Below are 19,526 nucleotides of genomic sequence, written 5' to 3' on the forward strand. Positions count from 1 at the left end.
GTCTGGAGTTCTAGCAGGTTGATGTGAAGATGTCATTTGTTCTAGGACCAGGTGCCTTAAGACCACAGATGGAGGAGATGGGCACCCCAGAAATATCTGGAGGCATCTAACATAAGTGTGAGGTGAGGCTGCAGCTGTTAGAATAGCTCAATCCATCATCCAGGCCAGGGCTTCTCATATGTGAGAGTTAATGGTTATTTAATGTAACAAGGGTTGCACATGCCGGTCCCATTGTTTCTGGAGGAGCTACAAAGGGGGTGCATACACAGGCAAATTGGATGACATGCACTGTGGCTGCCAGGTGTCACAGGAAGCACAGAAATTTGGCCATGATTCTGCTCTAGGATGAGAAATGTTGGGCAGGTGAGAGGGGTAGAGATGCGATTTCTCTGTGTTGATAAAGAAATTGAGGTATGTAATAGCTGGGCTGTGTTTTGTGTAGAGGTCTCAAATTCTCCATGTGTAGGGCCCACTATGAGCCACTTTTACAAAAGAGGACAGCTGCCAAAGAATGTATTTTGTGAAGATTCTGTATACAGAGAGCAAGCTAAAAGGGAGTATAAAATGCTTTTAGTGCATGCCCTGATGGATAATCATAAGAACTTCCCTATTGAAGGTGGATCAGTATATGAAGGTATGCATTCTAGAAGTCTAGGGAAGCCATCCATTTATTGGCACAGAGTAAGGGAAGGATGGTCACAAGGGAGTATATCCGAAACTTTTCTCTAAAGATGAACTTGTTGAGCACCCACAGATTCAGGATGGAACTTAAGTCTTCCAGTCTCTTGGGAATAAGAGTGGTTAGGGTGGTGGACTTTGGTCCTGGGGAACTGAGAAACTGAGTTTGATTCCCACTTCAGGCACAGGCAGCTCCTTGTGACTCTGGGCAAGTCACTTAACCCTCCATTGCCCCATGTAAGCCGCATTGAGCCTGCCATGAGTGGGAAAGCGCGGGGTACAAATGTAACAAAAAAAAATATTGGGAATAGAACTCCTTGTTTGCATCTGAGGGCAAACTGGTTCTATCGTTTTGTTATGAAGAAGAAAGTTGACTTCATGATGAGGACTAGAAGTTGATAGGTTGTTCTGACCAGGAGGGGTAGATGATGGGGTAGCCCTCATAGATGATGTCCAGCACCTAATTGTTGGTTGTGATCTCCCACGGAAAATAGAAAAAGGTGGGACACCCTCCTAATGGAATTGCACTGCCTACAATCCTTCATGCACTGCTTTTGCTGTTAGGTGTGGGTGTATGGCTTTTGACTGGGCCATGGTGCTTGCCATCTAGAGTAGGAGTTATAATGATGTGGAGGAAAAAGCTTGTGGGAGCATACTCCTTGCGACCCTTGGCTGATGGATGAGCATTCCAAGCCCTCATATGAAGGGTTTGAAGGCTGGTGCAGTGATCTTTTATGATGTTGACAATGTCTTTTACTTGATCTCTGAAGAGGTTGTCCCCAGTTCAGGGAGCATCAACCAGGCATTTGTGAATGTTCTCTCTAAGGCTGGGAACCCAGATTCATATCATGTCTTCCCCTATGAGAGTTCTGAGAGGTGTTTACCAGGGCCTTGTAGACTTCTACCATTGCCTTGGATACCTCTGTCACACATCATGATGCGGCCATCCTCAGCACTATGGAGCTGGCAAATAAGCTGCACTATGGGTGGAGTTATAGGGACCACCAAGGCCTTGCCATGGAAACTGGCCTAGAAAGAGACAGAGGATGGAGCCAGAAAGTGTGTCATGCTAATAGCAGTTGGTACTGAAGAGCTGAAGCAGCAGGCTTTTTGGACAGAATGTGCATCTGGACCCTGGCTATGGAGTGATAGAGGATAAATCCTGGGCCATGGGGAAGGCCTCATTCTTGATCCCAGGGTCATGGGCATTATAGGTCTTGCTGGAGGGGGGAGCTCTTAGAGATGATGATGAGCTCTTGTCTGATCCCTCCATAGCTGAGGGTGTCCCAGCCAAAGAAGTCCTGCAGGAGGATGAGGCATTTTCTGGAGTAGCCCCAGAGAGGAAGCCCTGAAGACCATGACTTCTGTGGTGGCAGGTCTGGGGGAACATCTCTGTGCAGTGTGGGCAGGAACCCATGTAGTGAGAGGAGCCCAAGCACTGGATGCAGTGACCATGGGAATCAGTGACATTCATCTTATTACTACAAAATAAGTATTTGTTTGAATCCAGACTTTTTGTGAATTTTCTTTTTCTTCTATCATTTGGATTTTAAAGTTGGGCAGGGCAAAAAAGTTAAACTGATCTGGTAATGGGCAGGCAAACTTGGAGAGGGGGATAACACATGCTCAGAAGGGCTAATTCAAGCTTTTCTGAGCTACAGGAGAGCTACTTCTGTACAGGATGCTATCAAATGATTTCATCAGGTGCGACTGACTTATTCTGCTTCTCTATGGAGAATCTCTTTTATTTCCTTGAATACTTCCCAAATATCCCTTCCTACAACAGTTGCTATTCAAGAAAATCCAAATTTTGGAGATATTAACCACTCAGAGCCCAAATTACAGATGCTAAATTGAACCCTTAGTAATTTATTTTAAAAAGTATTGAAAATGTCTGGAATATGTTTTATGGAGTATTTTCTAAGCACAGATCTCAAAATTCAACACATAGTTTCCCTTTTTAAATACATTGACATGCACACCGTGGCTACAAAAAATACTTGTGGACTTCAGTCTTGCATTACAACAGGTGCAAAGTATATGCTGTAAAGTGCATACGTTCATTTAAGAAAAATGGGTCTGGATGGGATAGATAGCAGCAGTGTGAGGTTTTACCGCTGAGGTTTTCCTGTTATATTTCTTCTTCCTTTTGGGGCAGAAAAGAAATGGAGTGGTTTGCAGCTCCTTGTGCCTCTGGGCAAGTCACTTAACCCTCCATTGCCCCTGGTACAAAATAAGTACCTGAATATATGTAAACCGCTTTGAATGTAGTTGCAAAAACCTCAAAAAGGCGGTATATCAAGTCCCATTTCCCTTTCCCTCCCTTTCCCTCGGTGAGTCTCTGCCTCTACCATTCATGGTCTGATGGAACAATATGTTCTTCACCTAACGCGTAATTAAACTCTGGAATTCGTTGCCGGAGAACGTGGTGAAGGCGGTTAGCTTGGCAGAGTTTAAAAAGGGGTTAGACGCTTTCCTAAAGGAAAAGTCCATAAACCACTACTAAATGGACTTGGGAAAAATCCACAATTCCAGGAATAACATGTATAGAATGTTTGTACATTTGGGAAGTTTGCCAGGTGCCCTTGGCCTGGATTGGCCGCTGCCGTGGACAGGATGCTGGGCTCGATGGACCCTTGGTCTTTTCCCAGTGTGGCATTACTTATGTACTTATTTATGGCAGTCCTGAACAAAAAGCAGAAGGAGGACTAACTGGTGTCGAGTTGGAGCTGGCTGATACGGCAAACACCTCAGTCAGAGAAACAACTTTGAGCCTAACACTGCGATATCCTTGGCTGCAACAGCCGGCTTCCCCTGCTCGAGATGGCAGATGTGATGAGACAAATTCCAAAGAGATGAATGTCTCTCAGGGCCAAGGAGATGATACCATAACAAGTTTGTCAATTCAGCAACCTATTCAATGCACCCTGATGTCAATGGAAGCAAATATTCTTATGCAATCTAGGAGTTTCATCTCTTCTGGAACTTTAGAGTCCTTACAAGTGTGCCAGGAATCCTCTGCTAAACAGCAAGGTCAGTCTCCAGCTCTGACAACGTCTGTGTTTACTTTACAGTGTCCAGAGTAGTTTACTGTGGATTCAATATGGTGTGCCTCACAGCAGCTGAGATAGGCTTTATGCCTACAAATTAGCTCTCATCAAGTACAAATCCAGGACTATGAGAATTGATTTTCTGAAGAGTGAAATGCATAATATAAAACTTGAACTGGGTGAGCTAAAGACTAAGGTATCAACAATGAAAGATAATGAGGGTATGATGATAAAAGATACTACTAATTTGAGATTTAAACTTGGAAATTTAGAAAATCAAGCTTGCTGTACGAATTTGCATACAATTAGTTTTCCTAGGGTCCCTTTGAGGTCCTCTAGGGAACTGCTGATTCAGTATATGACTCAGATATTAAAGTTGCCATCTGATCATTTACCAAAAATTGTTCAAGTTAATTTTCTTCCTAAGGCTATGAGGACCACGGCAGATGGCTCTTCTTCTCCGGACTCATTCAATTTGACAGATTAGTAAACATTGGTGTTTCTGGATCAGTACTTGTCTGGTTTATGGAGATTTTCTTTTTAAGATATTGGAGTTATTGCATCCATCAGAGTGAGTTGTTTTCTGAATATTGGTCTCCAGAATATGGAGTCCCTCAGGGCTCACCACTGTCACCGATGCTATTTAATTTTTTTATGTCTTCTTTAGGGCAGATTAAGTTAAACTCTGGAGAGTTATTGTTATCTTACACAGACAATATACTACTTTTGTTACCTGTACCTTCTGTTGTTTCTGAATTGCCTGAAATAATCATCTCAGGAATATATAGAATTCAAGAATGGGCTTTGTCAAACAAATTGAAATTGAATTCTGAGAAGATGAAAGTCCTATGGTTCAATAAATCTGAAATGGTCATTCCCTCTTCTGTCAGGTTGTCAGATGATAGGATTTTTCCAATAGAAACCGAGTCTCGTGTACTAGGAATGATCTTAGGTTCTTCCTTGACTTATGGCTCACAACCATCAGTGGAGAAAGACATTGTTCAAATTAAGGCAATTGAGATTGATTTTTTAATAAAAGAGACATTTGCTTTTCTAGTTCAGATGATAATCCTTTCTCAACTTGATTATTGCATTATACTGTACTTGAGGATATTCTCCAAATATCTACATAATTACTGCTTATTCAGAAAACTGCTGTAAGGTAATTTTTAAAATAGATATATTAGTGTTTCAAGTTATATGATGAAATTACATTGGCTTCCTGTAAAGGAGCATATTTCTTTAAAAGCTTTATGCTTAATGTTTCAAATTCTCTATGGTCTTACCTCATGTCTTTTGATAAATATGATTTTAAAATCTTTATCTGGGGGTTTCATCAAGATTGCTTAACCAATTGATTCTCCATCCAATCTCTTTCTGTAATATATGATTTCGAACTATATTTAGTTCTAATGTTGTATTACCACGTGGTGTTCAAAATATTCTGCTTCCAACAACTGCTGCTGTAAATCACACTATATTTAGTGCAATTTTCTTGGTTATAGCTGTCCCACTATGGAATTCTCTCCCACGATGTATTAGAGTTGAGAAAAATTACCTAAGATTTTGTAAAGACTTATTTGTTTGAGCGTTGTAATTAATTACTCATTCTGGTGTTATTTCATTATGTTAAGCAGATAGTTGGAATGTTTGGTTATTTCTAAACTGTTCATCGCATTTAACCCTATTTTAAGGAAATTGCAATTAATAAGATTATATTGACATTGACATTAGACTTGAATGTCTCAGATAGTCTAGAAATATCTAACTCTGACATGGTTACTCTATCTACCTTGATATGACATTTGCTTTAAAGTCAGTGTAAGCCCTAGCCATTATGGGTCACTCTAGGCAGTTGCCTAGGTTGCACTTTGGAGTATGAGAGCTGGCTGGGAACATAATATTTTATTTTTAGGGGCATAGGCCGTGATTGGAGATTCCCCAGGGGGCCGAATAAGGCAATGCTCCACACGCTCACAATCACTCAGATATCAAATAATTGCAGACCACACAATGAATGTGTTCTGATCCACAATAATAGTTTTCTTCAAACACAGACAGATGTTAAACAATCAGGGACATTTATGGCAGAGGCAATTTAAATGCAGGGCAGCCAAAACTTTATGAACAGCCAATTCCTTCCATTTATTTTGAGATCTGTGGAGTTCTCCCGCAGAGTTTATTTACACTCCAGCTATACAGCAGCAGAGGTCATCATCAGTAAGTATTAACAATGAATTGAGAGGTCCTTTTACTAAGCCGCGTAGGGGCCTGTGTGTGCCCAATGCATTCCATTTTGGAACTACTGCCCGGCTACTATGAGGCCCGGGTGGTAATTTCATTTTTATGTGCGTCCACTACGCACGCTGTAAAAGTTCTGTCGTGCGGTGCTAACTGGGCGGTAATCGCCAGTGTACATGTGCTGACGATTACCGCCCAGTTACCGCGTGAGACTTTACTGCTAAGTCAATGGGTGGTGGTAAGGTCTCGTCTCAGGCCCAGAATGGACATGTGCCAATTTTTATTTTGCCACATGTCCATTTTTGACCCCCCAAAAAGGCCTTTTTCGCAGGTGCACTGAGAAATGAACCTGCGCGTGTCCAATACATGCATCTACACCAGCGCAGGGCATTTTTCAGTGCATCTTAGTAAAAGGACCCCGATAGACTTATAGTGGTTGTAATGCCAGTTCTTGCCACCTTTGATAAATTGGGAGGCCAGTAAGATACTCAGATAAGCACTGGTGTTTTGGTTCAGGAACTGTAGACAGGGCCGGTCTTAAGGCGAGGCGATCGAGGCGGCCGCATAGGGCCCCGCGCTCAGGGGGGCCCCGCGCGGTGCGCCTAAGGTCGCCCCACCCCGACCGCCCGAGTTCCAGTCCTCCCTCCCTCCCTCGGATGGTGCGCGACGGCGGAGTGGTGGGGGCGGTCCGCCCCGGCTGTCAGCGGGTGGGGGGTGCCCTGCACCCTGTCCTACCTTAAAAAAAAGACTGTGGAAGCGCCAGAGGGACAGGCAGTGCCTCGTGTCTGCCCTCCCTGCTACTAAAAATGTCTTCGACGTCGTCATTGGGCCTTCTCACATTGAGGCCCGCCCTTTTCTGAGGTAACTTCCAATTACCGCGAGGGTGGGCGGGACTCAATGTGAGAAGGCCCAATGACGACGTCGAAGACATTTTTAGTAGCAGGGAGGGCAGACACGAGGTGCTGCCTGTTCCTCTGGCGTTTCCAAATTCTTTTTTTAAAGCCAGTGAGGGTGGTGGGGACCGGAGAACAAAGCTAGTAGGTAGGTTGGGGGGGGGGACTCAGATGGGAGAAGGGTGTGTGGGGTGGGGGTTCTCAGGTGGGGGGAAGGGTGGGGAGGGGGTTCTCAAATGGGAAGGAGACTACTACTTAACATTTCTAAAGCTGAGGTGGGGAGGGGGTTCACGGATGGGAGAAGGGGGTGGGGAGGGGGTTCTTGGATGGTTAAAGGGGACGGGTGGGGACGTGTGGGGAGGGGACTGGGGTTCTTGGATGGGAGAAGGGGACCGAGGTGCGGAGGGGGTTCACGGATGGGAGAAGGGGGTGGGGAGGGGGTTCTTGGATGGTTAAAGGGGACGGGTGGGGAGGGGACTGGGGTTCTTGGATGGGAGAAGGGGACTGGGGAGGGGCTTCTCGGATGGGAGAAGGGGGCAGGCACTGGGGTCTGAGAAGTGGCCATATGGGAAAATGGGGGCCATGCCTGGGGCTGGTGGGAAAATGGGGCATGCGTGGGTCAGGTGGGAGAATGGTTCTGAAAAGGGGGCCCTAATACAAGGCATGTGGATGAAGGGGGCTGGAACTGGGGGCTGAAAAGGAGGGTAGGTGGGATAAGGGGGCTAGTACTGGGACTGGAGGCTGAAAACGGGATAGGGAGAAGTGGCTGGGGGGCTGAAGCTCGGGGCTGGTGGGAGAAAAGGGCTGGGGCTGAAATGGGGGACTGGTGGGATAGTGGGGCTGGAACTGGGGACTGAAAAAGGGTTGGAGAGAGGGGCAGATCCTGGATGGGGTAGTGAGAGGGAGGGCAAACCCCGGATGGATGGGAGAGGGAGGTCAAATTGTGGATTGAAGGGGCAGAGAGAAAGGGCAGACAGTGGATGGCAGGGATAGAAAGGGCAGACAGTGAATGGATGGGGGAGAGAGAGAGGGCAGACAGGGGCAGATGGTGGATGGATCATGGAAGGGGCAGAGATAAAGGGCAGATGTGGATGGAAGGGGAGGGAGAGAGGGGCAGACATTGGATGGAGGGGACAGCAGAGAGGGCAGACACTGGATGACAGATGCTGGATGGAAGGAAGACAGTGAAAAGAAGATGAGGAAAGCAGAAACCAGAGACAACAAACTGTAAATAAAATATATATTTTTATTTTTTTGCTTTAGGATATAGTATTGTAGCTGTGTTAATAAATGTTTATAAATAGAACATGTAAATAAGGTAATCTTTTTATTGGACTAATTTTAATACATTTCGACTTAACTTTCAGAGAAGAAAACCCCCTTCCTCAGATCAGGATAGGATACTGTAACAGCACTATACTGTATTGACCTGAGGAAGGAGATTTTGGCCTCTGGAAGCTAAATGTATTAGTCCAATAAAATGGTATTATTTTATTTTCTGTATTTGTTTTATTTCTATTTGTTAATTTGTAAAGTGGTGATTGGTATTTGTTAGTTTTTTCAAATTTACATCTGCTGTCTTTATATTTTGCACAGTACTAGGGGTCATTTTCTGTTTCTGTGGTGTTGAATTGTATGCAGAGTCTGGCATCTTGGGGGTTCAGTTTAATTTTTGTCTAAATAGAAAGTTTAAATATTACTACTTATTCTATAGTGGATTAGGGTGTATCTGTGTTTGTGAAAAAGACATGGCTTTCAGTTGGCATTGACTGTGCAGGATCGACGATCTGTACTATTCTGTCAGGTTTCATTTTACAATAGGTGAATTGATGTTCTAGTGCTCACTGTAGTGTTTTAAGATGTTTTCCTTTTCTTTGTGTGATTCGTAGAAATGACTGCTTATGGTATGGTAGAATTGCTCAATAGGTCCTAGAGTGTTTTGTATTCTCGGCATACCTAGTACTGGATTTTGGAGGGGGTGTTAAAAAATGACCGGGAGGGAGGGGGGCCTTGGAGCTGGGAGCCCTAGGGGGGACGCCCTGGAGCTGGGGGCCTTGGAGCTCAGAGGGAGCAGCCCGGGAACTCAGAGGGAGGGGTAGCCGGCCCTGGAGCTAGGGTGGGGGCGGAGTTAGGTGGGGGCAGGGCTAGGGTGGGGCCCCATCAAATTGGTCTGCATAGGGCCCCGCACTTGCTAAGACCAGCCCTGACTGTAGAAGTTTTCTTTTCCCAGCTGGCTATTTGAGTTCTGACAGACTCTAGTATTTTTGATTGTTAATTAAAAGATGCCTGGTGGTGCAGCACAGATGAGACACAGATACTCTCCCTTCCTTCTCCTTCTAGTATCAGCCCAAAAGGTCATGAGGTGGATCCCCGATTTCCAGACTCACATCATAGGCAAAAAAACAACAGGTCAGAGGTCTGTGTGACACTTCTGAGCTCTGCCTGTAAAAAGAAAACAACTTAGATGTGTTGACTGGGTTAGTACAACACTGTTGTAAGTATTTCCTCTATGTCTAAAAGGCTGGAGACATTGGAGGGCTGTCCCTTTCACATAGGTCAGGGCTTGGGAGACAGAAGCTCTCAGACAAAATTCAAAGTTAGAAGCTCCCTTATATATTTCTCTAACTTTCCCTCCAGGACTAAAGCCCCTCCTAACTCTCCAACTTTCACCAATTAGGGGCTGGGACACTCCCATTTCCTCCGGTTATTGATATAATTTTGCAGCTCACTGAAGATCATCAGTTTCTCTTTTATTTTACATTGGAGGAACTGGATGGAATTTTCAATGCATAATGCCTTGCAAAAATCTCTCAGATTCTTACCTCAGACAGAGACTTGGTTTTACGTTTGTTCTTCAAATTTAGAAATACATTATTTCTTAATAGTAAGCTTAGGATTTTCCTGGATGTTATTAGAGAGACTTAAAAGAGGAGGGGTTTCTTTTGCTTCGTCCTGGAGTAATCCAATTGAGTGCTCTTTTTTTTAAATTTCTGTGTAAATGTATTGTTAAATTTAGATATTAAGTACATATTTTTCCAACTGGCTCAACTGACAGCTTTTTTTTGGCAAGTACAATTTAATTGATAAGCCAATTGGTGCCAATAATTGAGTGGTAATAGTTGTCAGTGCTACCTGGCATTAATTTAAATTTATGTGCGTATCTTTAAGTGCTGGGATCAGCGTGTAAATTTTACATGTGGACCCAAAAAGGAGGTGTGGCCATTGGAGGGACATGGGCAAATCAGGAGCATTCCTGGAATTTGTGCACGGTGTTACCAAATAAGGGGGATCTGTGTTTAATTTAGGCATGAGAATTTACACCAGGTTTCAGTTGTTATGCCTATAAAATATTGTGGATTCCAGCGCTAATCGCTATTCTCTAAACATTGCCCAACTCGGAGTACCATTTATAGAATAGTGCTTAGCGCTCATTTTTTTCAAAGCCAGTTTTTTGGTGTCATTTATAGAATTGGGTCCATAGTGGACTTGTGTATGTAATACATGGGATTGAAGGTCAGCTGGGGATGGAATGAGTGGAATGTTTTGGCTGTAATTATGTGTTGATATTCTCTGTTATGGGAAACAGGCTAGTTGTTTAAGGGATGCCAGCACCTTTGGGAAAGGCACCTTCAACCTGTGCAGGTCTGGGGGAGTTATTCTCTGTTATGGTGGTTGTTTAAGGGATGCCAGCACCTCTGGGAAAGGCACCTTCAACCTGTGCAGGTCTGGGGGAGTTATTCTCTGTTATGGTGGTTGTTTAAGGGATGCCAGCACCTCTGGGAAAGGCACTTTCAACCTGTGCAGGTCTGGGGGAGTTATTCTCTGTTATGGTGGTTGTTTAAGGGATGCCAGCACATCTGGGAAAGGCACCTTCAACCTGTGCAAGTCTGGGGGAGTTATTCTCTGTTATGGGAAACAGGCTGGTTGTTTAAGGGATGCCAGCTTGTGCAAGTCTGGGAAAGGCACCTCTGTTTCACACTATAAAAGAGGCGAGAGCACCGGACTTGCTTTAGAAGCTTGCCTGAACGTAAGGGACGCCTGGTTCAGTGATGTCCCTGCAATCTCTGAGGAAGAGCTAGTGCTTCCCTGGTGGTCTTCCCAGATGCTGACTGAATTGCGGGTGCTGTAAGTATCTTGGTGTATGTGTTCACATATGTATCACCAATAAAAGCGATATACCGCATATTGTGTCTGGTGGCTTTTGTGTTGTCATAAGCACAGCGCCCCCTAGTGTTACAATTTGGCGTAGTCGGCAGGATATCGCATTGTTGATACGGTGATTACATTTGTGAATATATACTTGTTTTATTGTTTTATTGTTTTGTGAATATGTTGAAGAAAGGGAAGAAGAGCAAATCTCATCAGGAGGCTGTGCAGGCACAGCTTCCGCAGCTGTTTGCAATTCCTGGATGGGATAAATACCCATATCAGGCATTGGCAGCAGAATGGGCGACAGATACGGGGTTGAGTGAGAATTGGGAGGTATGTTTAGGAGAGGGAATGTGTGAGGATGTGTTGAAATGTTTACAAAATGCCCCTGTGGTTAAAGGGAAAGAGTTAAGAACTGTGGGTCGGAGAGGGTGGATTTTGTTGTCAGCATATCGCCTGATGCACCAGCAGAATCTGTTATTACAACAGAAGCTGTTGGAATCACAGGCTGAGATTCTGACATTGAAAAGCAACTTGGTAATGTCACAGTGTCAGGGCAAATTGATGATGGATAAGTGTACGGGGTACCAGCAAATTGCTGAGCGGGCGGCGGTGCGAGTAGCGCAGTATAAGTATCGGAAAAGGAGAGGGCGTGTGAGTAAGGTAAAGGTTGCAAAGGTGATGGCTACTGCCACACAGAATCCTAACGGATGGGATCCTGAGACGTGGGATGGGGATATCTGGTCTTCCACACCCGAGAGTGAGTCAGGGGGTGAGGAAAGTGCTGCTCCGGAAATGAAGCCGATAATTCGGCGACGAGCACAGTTGGGTGGGGCAGCACCAGTGCGCATGGATTTAGCAGAAGACTATACGCAACAAGAAATTCTCAATATCATGCAGCAATTCCAGCAGCGTCCAAATGAATCCCTTATTGCTTGGTGTGTAAGGCTGCATGATACTGGGGCAATGGGGATACGGATGGACAATGAGGACTGTTTGAAATTTATACCTTTATCTCGAGATGCTATAATTCAAAGTGCATTTCGGGAACATAGTTTAGCAATGCCTGATGGGAATGGGTCAGAGGCTACTACTCTGATTGAGTTAGTGGGAACAGGGTGTCGTAGAAAGTACCCTTTAGAATCAGATTGGCCTGGGGATGACAAGCCTTGGTATACTTTGAAAGATTGTATCCAGCGATTAAAGGAGGAGGCAATGAAAGTGTGTATTGTCACAGGACAGATGGATACACTTACCCAAGTGCCTATGTCAGCGGCAATTAGAAACAAAGTAATTAAAGGGTCTCCTCCAATGTATAAACAAGTTATTTTGACTCTGTTGATGAATGAAACAGATAACCCGTTGGAGGGCATTATGGATAAAATCGAGCAATTAGGAGATTTGGGGGATTGGAGTCTGAAGCTGACAGATAGGAAAAATAATGAGGGGCAGAGAATTGGGGAAGGGCCGAAGGGGCAAGGTTCAGAGGTAGAGCGAGTATCTCGTAAGGATATGTTTGCCGCTCTACTACAAGCGGGGGTGGCTCGGGAGAAAATAGATGGAATTCCCACTGGAGAGTTATGGCAGCAATATAAAAAATTAGGATTGGATAAGAGAGGGATGAAACCGGTTCTGAAAACCCGGACAGTGGGAAAAGAAAAACTTCCTTCAGCCCCACCTGTGGAGGGTCCGGACTATTCAGATTTGTATCATGAGGTCCGTACTCTCCTGCAGAGAATGACACTTCCATCTACTACTACTCTGCCCCCATCTAAAGCAGAAACCAATCCGTTTAGAGAGGATTGACTAGTACGGGGATGCAATGTAAAAATTGATCCGCGTCCCTATATTGATGTTGTAATACAATGGAGTCCGGGAAATTTTCAACAAGTACGAGCTTTGATAGATACTGGAGCAGAAGCAACGATTATAGCTGGTAACCCTTCTAAGTTTAAAGGACCAAAGTGTAATATTGTAGGACTAGGGGGGAAGAGTATTCCTGCAGTGGAAACACAATTGGCTATGCAAATTGGGGATTTACAGCTCCAAAAGTATGCTGTGATGATTACGCCAGTGCCAGAATATATAATTGGTATGGATATTCTGAGAGGTTTAAAACTTACTATTGAAGGGGGAAGTTGGCAATTTGGAACATCTCCCGCAGTTCCCCGGTGTTTGAAGTATATTTCCACTTATAATATTCATGCAGTATTAGTGGGAAAAATTGTTGATGAGCCTCTCACCATACCAGCCGCCACTCAATTAGTTGCACAAAAGCAATATCGGATTCCTGGTGGTATTGCAGAAATTACGCGAACAATACAGGAATTACAAGAGGTAGGGGTTATTGTCCCAGTTACTACCAAATGGAATAATCCAGTATGGCCAGTGAAGAAATCTGATGGATCCTGGCGGATGACAGTAGATTACCGTCAATTGAATAAGGTTACACCCCCGTTGCATGCTGCAGTCCCCGACATTGTAACTTTAATTGAGAACATACAAAATAGAAAAGGAAAATGGTATGCAGTGATAGATTTAGCAAATGCCTTCTTTACAATAGCCTTAAAAGAGGAATTTTGGGAGCAATTTGCATTTACGTGGCAGGGAAGGCAGTACACTTTTACACGGTTGCCACAGGGATGGTTGCATAGTCCTACAATTTGTCATAGGGTGGTAGCGCAACATCTAGATGCACTATCGTTGCCACCAGGGCTAGAGTTAACCCACTATATTGATGACATACTAATCCAAGGGGATACAGAGGAGTTAGTGGCCTCTGGGCTAGAACAACTAGTACAACACATGAAGAATAAGGGTTGGGAAATTAACCCAGCAAAAATCCAGGGACCCGCCCAGACAGTGAAGTTTCTGGGAATTAATTGGAATAAGGGACACCAGGAAATTACTGAGAAAGCACTAAACAAAATAGCAGAATTTCCAGTACCGGTTACCAAACAGCAAACACAGAAATTTATTGGGTTGTTTGGATTTTGGCGTAAACATATCCCACACTTGGGGCAGGTGTTACAGCCATTATACAGAGTAACACGAAAGAAATATGTATTTCAGTGGGGTGCTACAGAGCAACAGGCTTTTGACCAAGCCAAGTTAGTAGTACAACAAAGTGTCAGTCTGTGGCCAATACGTGCCAATGATCCAATTGAATTACAAGTATCAGTGCATGCAGAGTATGCCAATTGGAGCATGTGGCAGAAACAAGATGGGAAACGTTGTCCGTTAGGATTTTGGACACGTAGATTACCCGATGCAGCTCAACGATATATACCCTTGAGAAACAATTGTTGGCTTGTTATTGGGCTCTTGTGGAAAGTGAACAACTAACTTTGGGGCATGAAGTAATTTTGAGACCAGAAATTCCAATTTTAACTTGGATTAATAGTGAACCACATACTCATAAAATTGGCCATGCACAGGAGGCATCTATTATAAAGTGGAAGTGGTACATCCAAAATAGGCAGACTAAAAGTGGTCCCAATGGGGTCTCGCAATTACATGAACAAATTGCTCAGATTCCCGTAGGTGAGGGGGAGGAAGTATTAGTGTCTGGGGGTGGTAGTGGTAGTGCCACCCATCATGTTGCTAAATGGGGAGTACCTTACGACCAATTAACTATTGACCAACGTCAGTATGCCTGGTTTACTGATGGTACAGCCAAGTATACTGATGGTAAGCGGGCATGGAAAAGTGTGGCGTACAATCCTCATACACAACAGATATTGCAGAGCACGGGCCCAGATGGGAGTAGTCAATATGCTGAATTATATGCAGTCTATCTGGTACTTAAACAAAATGCGCCAGAGGCATACATATATACTGATTCATGGGCTGTGGCAAATGGATTAACAACCTGGTTACCTACATGGAAACAGAATGATTGGTATATTCATACTAAACTGGTTTGGGGATCACAGTTATGGCAAGAAATTAGTGAATTTTTGCAATCTACTTCTGCCTATGTCTATCATGTTGATGCACATGTTTCCCCTATAACCTCTGATCATATTTTTAATCAGACAGCAGATTCCTTAGCTACTATTCACACGAATGTCATCTCTGGAACAGATGATTCTACTATTCATCGGGGTGAAGAAGAGACCGGTATTGCAAGCTGGGCACATCAAAAATGTGGACATCTCGGAGAGCAAGCCACCTATCACTGGGCGCGGCAGCGTGGGTTAGCATTGTCTCTTTCTACCATTAAAAATGTTATTGCTCACTGTCCTGTTTGTCAACATTTGACTAAACGCCCTATACCACACCCAGTCAAAGGTACACTTGCTCGAGGTAAGTTACCTGGCCAAATTTGGCAACTAGATTATATTGGCCCTTTACCAATTTCGCAGGGATGTCAATATGTCTGTGTTGCCGTGGATACTTATTCCGGATTTTTGCTAGTCCACCCTTGTCGTAGAGCTACAGCTCAGCAGACTATTGTTCTTTTGGAATCCATATGTAGACATTATGGCGTTCCACTGCAAATTCAAAGTGATAATGGCTCTCATTTCAAAAATCATCCTGTTACTGCCTTTTGCGCCCAATTTAACATTGAATGGGTTTTCCATATTCCCTATTATCCACAAGCTGCTGGTCTTGTGGAACGTATGAACGGTCTGTTGAAAACACAGATCCGGAAATTAACTCCTACTCACACTCTTGCGCAATGGCGCAAATATTTGTACCCAGCAGTTACTATCCTCAATAATCGTCCAATAGGGGAGAGTGAAACACCATTGATGCGTATGTTGACTCCCCATCTTCAAGTCTTGCCCAGTACACATGTCACCCTGGGAGTTAAGCTCTTACATCCGAAAGCTGTTATACCGCTCCGTCATACGATTGACGCTGCTGGTTTTGATCTTGTAGCCCTCTTTGACACTCTTTGTGCGTCCCGAGTGGTGACAAAATTTCCAGCCGGGTTTGCTTTATCTCTCCCAGCTGGCCATTATGCTCAGATTGTGGCCCGTTCCAGTTGGGCTCTTCGTGGCTTACTTCCTGTGGGAGGTGTCATTGACAGAGATTATCAGGGGGAGGTCATAGTCCTTCTGATGAATCACACTGAGGAGGATGTAATGGTGCAGGCTGGGGATAGGATAGCACAATTGTTGATAATTCCTGTCAATTCCTCCTCTTTTACTCAAATTTCTGATTTTGTGGGAGTCACTGAGCGAGGTACACAGGGATTTGGGTCTACTGGGAGGGGTGTGGGTGGTCGGGTATGGCATCAAGACCCTGCACACCCAGGTCCTCCTCAACCTGCTGAAATTATAGCCCGAGGGGAGGACAATACTGTTACAGTAGTTCAGCCAGGACAACAGAGTTGGACGAATGTTCCTGCTGATCATTGTTATTTAAGGGAATAGGATTTATATGTGTTTCTCTATTTCTTTTTCTTTCAGGGCATACTGTTTCTCTGTTTGGGTTGGGAACTCGATGCCCGTACTCCCGGCGAGCGGGTGCTGGGAGTGACCTCGCGTGTCCACTATTGGTGGAGCAACAAAAATAACTCAACCTTACAGCAAGATAATTATACATGTCATACTGCATGTCCGGTATTGAACGTAACTGCTTCCCAAGCTGTGTTTCATAAAACTGAACAGCGCTTTGTAGTCGTTTCATCCAGTTTTGTGAATGTGACTATCCATAATGCTACGTCCTGGGTTATGTGCATCCAGCCTATGGGATTCCGGGACCAGATATGGAGACTATGGAATCGGACACGCAAAATGCAGTTCCTCCAAACTTGTAACAGCTCTATAGTAAATATTACTTTGAATCGAACTGCTGAATGGATTTTCACTAATGCTACACCAATTGCAAACCGTTTTACACCCTGGATGGACTTCTTGCATGTGTTGCTTGCTGTTAGTAATATGACTAATCCTGCTCCACTGTCACGCATTCCCAATACATGCAAAAACATGTCTATGCAGTATAGAAAGACAGTATTAACTTACAATGTTACATTTCCACACTTGCCTCGCTGTACTAGGATACGGCGAGCATGGTATGATACTATTTTGGGGGGTGCGGGAACTGGACTGGGAATTCTGAATACTGTAGATACAGATACTCTGTTTAGTAAACTACACTATCTAGGTAAGGACTTGCATACTGAACTGAATATTTTAGCCAATTGGTTACCTGCCATTCCAGGAACAGGACAATTAATGGTGCCTGCGATAGCAGACATTAATAATTTATTAGCCCAAACTTTTAAGTTTGAAAATTATACTGACATTACTTTGACAAAAGCATTGAATTATACTTGGTGTTCATTACAGACGTTGTACGCTTTGCATCAGCGGGACAGAGTCCAGATGGCTCTACAATTGGGGATGCATACCCAGTTGCAGACCCTTTTCGCTGGATATATTCCGGTTGATGAGTGGTTGTTCCCACATTCAGAGAGTACAGTCTGTACTGATCGATTCTGTACAGGGGTTTTATCTTCATATAAGATTTTCCATACTCATATAGTATGTAAGTATTATATATCTCCAGTATTAGTGAATGTTTCTGGTATTGTAACCTTTTGGGCCCCGCATATGAATGGGGAGTATATAACTGTATATAATGAGACATATAAATTGGATATGTGTAATGAGCAGGGAAATCGCATGATTTGTCCTTTCCAGCCACCACAATTTGAACCTTGCTTATCCCCACGTTTTGGGGAATGCACATTTACTGTTTTCCCTGCCAACTATGAGTTCTTTGTAGAAATTAGTCCGCGGACATTATGTATTTCCACTGCTAATTTCACAACTTTGTCAAATAATACCTTCCTGACCGATCTGTCAGGAGTCAGTTCCTGTTTTACTAGCATATCAGTATTTTGGTGGAAAGGACAAAAATATGTATTATATCCGGAGTTATTTAATTCTGCTTTCATACAGTACAATTATACCTTCTTTACGGAGCCAATTTTAGCTGTAAATTATAGTAAGTTGACCCACATGTTGCATATATCCTCTCTTATTAATGAGTATATTCAAGGTGTGAATCACACCTTAAGAGTCATGCAAGTAGATGCTCAATTTGACAATCACACTGTTCGTATAGTGGCGGAAAATATTCAAAGTAAATTACATCATAATTGGTGGGATCCATTATTGGGACATTCTCCTAGTGCAGATGCTTTCCTAAAATGGATCACTCATCCTTTACTTGTAGTACTATTAGTTAGCATCCTGCTAGTGATTTGGAATTGTATTTTGACTTGTAAAATTTGGAAACGACCTACGGTGGTCCATAATACTATGTATACTTCTGTCTCCTCATAAGCAGAGAATATCAAGGGGTGGAATGTAATACATGGGATTGAAGGTCAGCTGGGGATGGAATGAGTGGAATGTTTTGGCTGTAATTATGTGTTGATATTCTCTGTTATGGGAAACAGGCTAGTTGTTTAAGGGATGCCAGCACCTTTGGGAAAGGCACCTTCAACCTGTGCAGGTCTGGGGGAGTTATTCTCTGTTATGGTGGTTGTTTAAGGGATGCCAGCACCTCTGGGAAAGGCACTTTCAACCTGTGCAGGTCTGGGGGAGTTATTCTCTGTTATGGTGGTTGTTTAAGGGATGCCAGCACATCTGGGAAAGGCACCTTCAACCTGTGCAAGTCTGGGGGAGTTATTCTCTGTTATGGGAAACAGGCTGGTTGTTTAAGGGATGCCAGCTTGTGCAAGTCTGGGAAAGGCACCTCTGTTTCACACTATAAAAGAGGCGAGAGCACCGGACTTGCTTTAGAAGCTTGCCTGAACGTAAGGGACGCCTGGTTCAGTGATGTCCCTGCAATCTCTGAGGAAGAGCTAGTGCTTCCCTGGTGGTCTTCCCAGATGCTGACTGAATTGCGGGTGCTGTAAGTATCTTGGTGTATGTGTTCACATATGTATCACCAATAAAAGCGATATACCGCATATTGTGTCTGGTGGCTTTTGTGTTGTCATAAGCACAGCGCCCCCTAGTGTTACAGTGTACGATTTGAAATTCTTCTTCTAAGACATATTTCCAACTTTTGTAATTTGACTTAATCATGTATTCTTTTTCTGTATGAGTGTTATTACTCAATTATTGCATTGGTTGAGGGTAAAGGCTAAGACAGAGAAGCTTGAATCCTGGAGATAATATATAGCTGCGCAAATGGGGGTCATCAAGAGCATTTTGGCTTCCTGAATCATGGGACGCTTTTCCAAGGGCTTCTGAGCAAAGATGGTGTCCATCTATCAAAGCAGGGAAGAAGTGTTTTTTCAGCAACAGACTGGCTAACCTACTGAAGAGGGCTTTAAACTAGAATCATTGGGGCAGGGTGATCAAAGCCCCTAGGTAAATACAAGCCTTCAGGTAAGAGAAGCATTAAATACCTCTACATAAATGGGGGAAAAGGGGCAACATCTGGAAAGCAGTATATACTAATGCCCGAAGTATGGGAAATAAATAAGATTTTAGATCTTGAGGTGTGATGGAAGAGGCTGATTTGGATTTAGTGGCAATCA

At 43.8% G+C, this 19,526-nt stretch overlaps 1 protein-coding gene across 1 annotated transcript; it reads left to right on the forward strand.

The window, feature by feature from the left end:
* The first annotated feature begins 474 nt into the window (after positions 1 to 474).
* On the forward strand, positions 475 to 17,417 carry LOC115458815. The gene is given in 7 exon segments (XM_030188667.1): positions 475 to 634; positions 1,449 to 1,554; positions 3,362 to 3,711; positions 12,903 to 14,300; positions 14,303 to 15,209; positions 16,432 to 16,466; positions 17,317 to 17,417. Coding segments are annotated over 7 exon segments (3,057 nt in total).
* The last annotated feature ends 2,109 nt before the right edge of the window (positions 17,418 to 19,526 follow it).

The sequence above is a fragment of the Microcaecilia unicolor genome, chromosome 1, assembly GCF_901765095.1.
Source record: "Microcaecilia unicolor chromosome 1, aMicUni1.1, whole genome shotgun sequence".
NCBI classification, from domain to species: Eukaryota; Metazoa; Chordata; class Amphibia; order Gymnophiona; family Siphonopidae; genus Microcaecilia; species Microcaecilia unicolor.